General features: G+C 38.1%; 1 protein-coding gene across 1 annotated transcript in view; it reads right to left on the bottom strand.

The window, feature by feature from the left end:
* Positions 1 to 4,484: 4,484 nt before the first annotated feature.
* Positions 4,485 to 5,806, bottom strand: part of irak1 (interleukin-1 receptor-associated kinase 1) — a 14,185-nt gene continuing 12,863 nt past the window's right edge. The window contains exon 14 of the mRNA XM_072449406.1: positions 4,485 to 5,733. Within this exon, the coding sequence (XP_072305507.1) occupies positions 5,657 to 5,733 (77 nt within the window). The 3' untranslated portion in view covers positions 4,485 to 5,656. The remainder of the gene's footprint in view (positions 5,734 to 5,806) is intronic.

Below are 5,806 nucleotides of genomic sequence, written 5' to 3'. Positions count from 1 at the left end.
ACAGCGGCGCCGAAAGCTCAGAGCAAAGCTAACAGGCTAAAGCTAATGGCAGGGCGTCATAGACCACCGCAGACGTTTTAGTTTAACTCACTCTACACTTGTGCAAGGATTCGTCTAATAGTTGTTCTAATTTCGATGCCATGTGCACAATTGCCTTTATGGAATACAATTATATATGCACATAAATGCCAATTGACTGAATAACGAAAACGTAGTTCGCAGTGGCATTTATTTTCAAGTCCCAGTCAAGTGATGCCACAACTTTTCCACAGCAAGGTTTGTGTTGAGATGAGTGTGAATGCAGGCAAATCACGCCTGAGGCCAATCAAACAGCAGCCAATAAATAATACAGCATGGGCCTTTATTTTCCCCAGAATCACTCTGAAGATAGGTTGGTACAGCGTATGGTTAGAGCAACATCATACATAAGTTTTAATACACATGTTAATGTCAATCATGGGGTTATGCAGATCGCCGCGGTTGAATTGAAAACCCGAGTCGTGCTTATTGATTTAATTTATATTCATGCTTCAGAATTTGATCAAAGTCCAGCAATTATTATTTTACCTGGACAGATTTGACATATAACGTTGGTATAATTGGCCAACACTACTAGACAAAATAAATAACCCTGACCGCTTGTTGCTGTTTGTTAATAATTGCTCACAGTATTCGTTTTCAGATCAAAATACCATCTAGTAGACACCCGTCCCTTTTTCTTTGGCTACTGAAGTTAGCAATACTTTTAGCAAACAAGCTTCAGCGTAACTTTAGTTGTGATACGAGGGGCCAACTTTTTGTCAAAATGCATACGCAAATCGAGGATTGGCAAATTATCCTCAAAATGAGTGTTCTGCTTTTATGCTGAATATGAATTGAAAAATAAAACCTATTTGCTTTTGTTGACAGATTCTCTCGAACCCTCCTTTACCAGACAAACATGGCGGCGCCGACCGTTAGTTGCTAGAATAGGCGGAAAAGGTGCGAGTTGCGTTATTTTCCTCAATGTAATACTTACTTTTTTACTCCCGAAACTATGCGTTATGGTCAGATAAGTCGTACGTGTATAATAACGCTACCACCGCACGAGGTAAAGGTTTTAAAAATTTAAATCAAATAAATGTTTTCTTTCATGCCGCTGAGGAAGACGCCATTTTGTGTCTAACCTCTCCGAACTGCTGCGAAACAGCGCCCCCGACAGGCGACAGGGAGAGGGGCAAACACCACAACTGTTTCTGTTTCAGCAGTAGGCTGCGATGGGAAGAATACTTTGAACATATATTTAGTTACAGAATACTGAACAAATGCATATCATGTATTTTGTAACATATTCCATCATTTTGAATTGCCTTGTGTACGAATTGTGCTCTACAAATAAATGTGCCTTGTTGTTGTTGTTGTTGTTGTTGTTGTGTTAGTTTTAATGACGGTTGGCAGCTAACTGAAAAGGTGTATTTACCGCAACCTACTGTAGTTGTACGGTTATACCATTTTACATAGCTTCGTCATCATCCGGGTCACTTGTCCTAGTAACGCGCATTTTGCGAGGGTCAAACAACACCTTGAATACCGAGTGTCATCCAAGACACAGAGCATTTGGAGCCATCAGAAAAGCATCGTTATGAGCACGCTGGGCTAAAATGTTGTCCTTACAAGATAACCGAAGGTTCGTGGGCAAACGATCCAACAGGCTGACCTAATCTCGAATGGCCTGCCATTCAGGAGTACCTGATTGAGAACTGAAGATTCCTTAAAGCTGTTCGCTTTAGGGTTCTGTTGAAGCGTGCCAACTTCTCGCTTGCAGCTGCATTTGGTGGTTTGTAGTTGGACTTCCCATTCAACAAAAGTGTTGGGACATAATCAGGGTGATCAGGCTCTGGATGAGGTTTTCCTAAAAATAAAATAAACAAATCAACTGAAAATTTAGTCCAAGTCTAGGTTAGCTAGTCATAAGAGAGAGGATTGAGGAGGCAGAGAGAGAGCAGACAGAAGAACAAAGAGGCAGCCAAAAAGAACACAAGCCAATGTCCAGTCAGCATAAATTATCAAAATAACAACAGTATGCCTGTCAAAATAATCGACTGGTTTGATAATAAACAATAATTATGCTAACTAGGTCTACATGAACTAACCGTTTATAAAATGACGACTGCAAACGTAGGTCCACTTTGATTTTGGGCTCCATGTCTTGCCATCTTCCACTCGTTTGATGGCTTGTAGCCACTGAGCTCGTTTTTGACTCTTTTCTGGTATCCTGTAGAAGGAAACCTTTTCTTCTTGCCAAGCATGGCTTGAACATCTAAAAACTGAGCAATTTTTTGGCATCAATACTGTGTTAGTGTCCGAGATCGATCAATGACAGCTACCTTGCGCGATAGTAAAGGTGTTGTTTGACCCTCGCAAAATGGCGGCGCGCATTACTGGGTCAAGTGACCCGGATGTTGTGACGTCACGTGAAGCTATGTATTTGTCTAATCAGAATATCAGTATTAAAACAGATTTTTGTTTTTGTATTTATTATAAGATAAGAGAACTTTTATCACAATTTAGAGAAGGGAAAATCGCACCTGCACTCACAATAACATTCATCTTCTATTTCTGACACCAAGTGTTCAAAAACTTTTTCCGGACTATGCAATGTAACAGACAAGGTCATCAGTTTATCAAGTGTTCATAGCCTTGTATTGATTCTTTCAAAGTGAAAATAATAAAAGTTGCTGCTGCAATGGTAATGGTGTTTCGATTAATGGGATTATTATGCATAGTTTATGCTCAAAACCGGGGTTTGAAAATAATTACAAATACTCACATTACTATGGTTGAGTACAGACAGTGTTTTCAACTTTTGTGATTGTGAGCCACAGCTTCCCCAACATGTTCGGTTCCAGACATTAGCCATAAGTCTCACAAGGAATTCCATTTCGCACAATAATCTTTTCATTTATGACATTTTCAAAAACATAACATTTAATTGCAGTTTTTCCAATATTTAGATTGTCCCTTCGTTCTAGTTGTGGTGCTAATATTGTCCTGAATGTATTCTGTAAAATTTATGTTTGAGTTTTCCCAAGCCAGAAAATCACCTTATTTGAGTACATTATTTTAGCTCCTGCACATAGCATAATTATTCTTTTCCCCCCACATTTAAAATGGCTCTTGCAAAATAAATAATTTGTAAAGTTTCTTACTTCTGAAGTTTCTTCCGTTTAAGAATCATGTTTTTATTGCTTAAAATAGTTAATACTGAAAAACATGCAAGGGTAAATAAGCTTAAAGTACATATGACATGTTCTCATATTTTTCAAAGTATTACTTCTTTTGGTGGATTAGAATCTCAGTAAATATTTATCATAGTTTTACATTAGTCAAATTGCCATTTGTGCAGAAATTGAAGTTGAAAATTTAGCTGAGTTCTAAAACAAAATCCCCTCTGATATCAATATGTGACATTTCATCCAAAAAATGGAGCTGCGATTTAAATGCAACTTACAAATGTAAACAATAATTTAACAAATAAAGGTTTTACCAGGTCATATGTCAAACCATAACAATTGCGTTATTTATATGTGCTTTGTCCTTGTTTACTATATGGTTGTTAGGTAACAGTTAATTAGCTTTAACTTGGAGGTAATTAACTATGTCACATCTGCTGTCCATGTCCAGCCAGGATGTAACATTTTAAACTTGACTTAAGTTGTGAGCTTACTGGGGTGTGAACTAGGGAAAAATATTCACAATTCTTAGTGAAATCTGAAATATACTTATGTTCCCTGTGTTTTAGTGCAATGCGTCTAGTCTTACTAACCTGTCATATGCACTTTAATGCTGTACTTTGGAACATTCTAGACAAAGTAACAGCTCTCCATGGCGAAAAGCAGGTGGCAGACCCTGCACCAGAAGTTTTGCATGTTAATGATGACGGATATGAGTTGATGGAAATTACATTTTTTAAATGTGTGGCAAAATGACAAAAGTCTGGCATTTGATCACATGATCGTTGTCACGAGTTAAGTTAAAGCAGCCATAAGAAACCACAAAAAGCCTCTTTCACTCTGTGACTCCAGGCCATGTTGATTTCCAGAGTAAAACATTATATTCGAGTGAGGAACTGTTCTCCTACAGATGTAAATTCCAACACCTGCTCGTATACATTACAATTATTTGATGCAGCAGTTAGCTGGGTTAGTCCTAGTGCAAACCCAGTTGATTGTAGTCCTGTCCTAGTTTTTTACTGGATTGACAATTTTGCAGAACAATGTTGGTAAAGCATTTTGTATATTATTTTTCAACAAAAACCCCTGTGTCCCATTTAAAACAGATTTAGTGAGGATATTTTGTGTGGCCCCAAATTATGTTAAAATAGTGGTATTTTGTGCACTTTTGGCCCAGAGACAAAGGCCCTACAAAACTTTGTTGAATAGCCCTTTTATACACTCTTACTTAAACAGGGATAGTCCTTCAATGCTTCTGGGCCGACCCGTCAGGAGCAGTGGGTGCCACAGTGAAACACCCGGGGACATATCTCCATATCTTGAGCTCAGCTTGGTCAGGACTTCAGCTGGAGGATCTTACATATTGTGCATGTTTTGTGTTGATGGGGCAAACTGGAAAGCCCGGAGGAAACCCACCCAGACACAATTCTTATCAGCCTAATGAGGGTACCGGTACATTCTATAGACAATGGTAAGTTTCAGGGCTTACAACCATTATGATATGACATTGGGCAGACATAAGACGATTTATTACAGTTCATCAAAAAATATGATTTGGACCCATTTTCCATATATACATTTAAATACAGGCAATCATTTGGAACAAAGAACATAAATGTATACAAGAAACATGCCACAAAAATGTATCTTACCCATCTGAATCAATTGTAATTGCACTGATTGGACTAACATTATCTGTGAATAAATAAGCAGCTAAGACTGAAAACAATAAATGATTGTACCTCCTGATTTAAGTGGTAAGAATGACAAGGTGTCTGTGGAGATGGAGGAGCTGCAGGTGACTATTGCTTGCCCGTCACATTCCTTGTTTTGTCACGTGTGCTTGTGACTCTGTACAGATACAATGGAATTGTTGCCTCACCAGACGCAAAAGTCAAATGTTTGCCCGTTATGAGCAATGATGTGTTATGTGTAATGTACAGATTAAAAGCCTATTCCACAGTATTATTAATAGCCAATATGCTATCTAAAAACAAAACAAGTTTTTCTTTGTTGAGTGCTACATTTGAAGTTTGAAATGTTTTTGGCAGCACTTTATAAAAGGTGGAACTACACGAGATAGCATATGCACAGTTAAAACTGATGCGGTTTATCAACAGGATCCCCAGAAATCTGAATGGATCAAAAGCAGTAGTGTCCTATTTATTAAAAACATGTCCCTCAGTCGTTCAGGAGTTGTCATATTTTACGTCCAGCTTCACAGCTCCACATACTTCACAGTATTATTGATGAAATAGACTTTGGTCTCCAAGACTTGAAGCAACCTACACCAAACCAGCAGGACCTGCACTGTACTGCTGCCTATAGGAAAAGTCAGATTTGGTCATCTTTGGTCCAGTATTAGAGTAGAGTTATAGGAGGGTTTAAGGCAGCTCTGTTCAGGTGAATGCTTTTAAAACAATGTTGTGGCAATGATGGTGACATTATTGTGTTTTAGATTGAAGATATTCCAGTTCATCACTCTCTTCTGGCAGCCTTGATTCTGCTGGACTCACCAAATCTAGAAATATCACATTGGATAACATTTAAGTTGGTTTAACACTCAAAGACAATGATGCACAAATTATAAGAAT

Source organism: Eucyclogobius newberryi, unplaced genomic scaffold (genome assembly GCF_026437365.1).
Source record: "Eucyclogobius newberryi isolate DKJ021-1_F unplaced genomic scaffold, fEucNew1.0.hap1 SCAF_17, whole genome shotgun sequence".
In the NCBI taxonomy this organism is placed as follows: Eukaryota; Metazoa; Chordata; class Actinopteri; order Gobiiformes; family Gobiidae; genus Eucyclogobius; species Eucyclogobius newberryi.
Note: the sequence above shows the minus strand (reverse complement) of the source record. Positions and strands in the feature narration are given on the sequence as shown.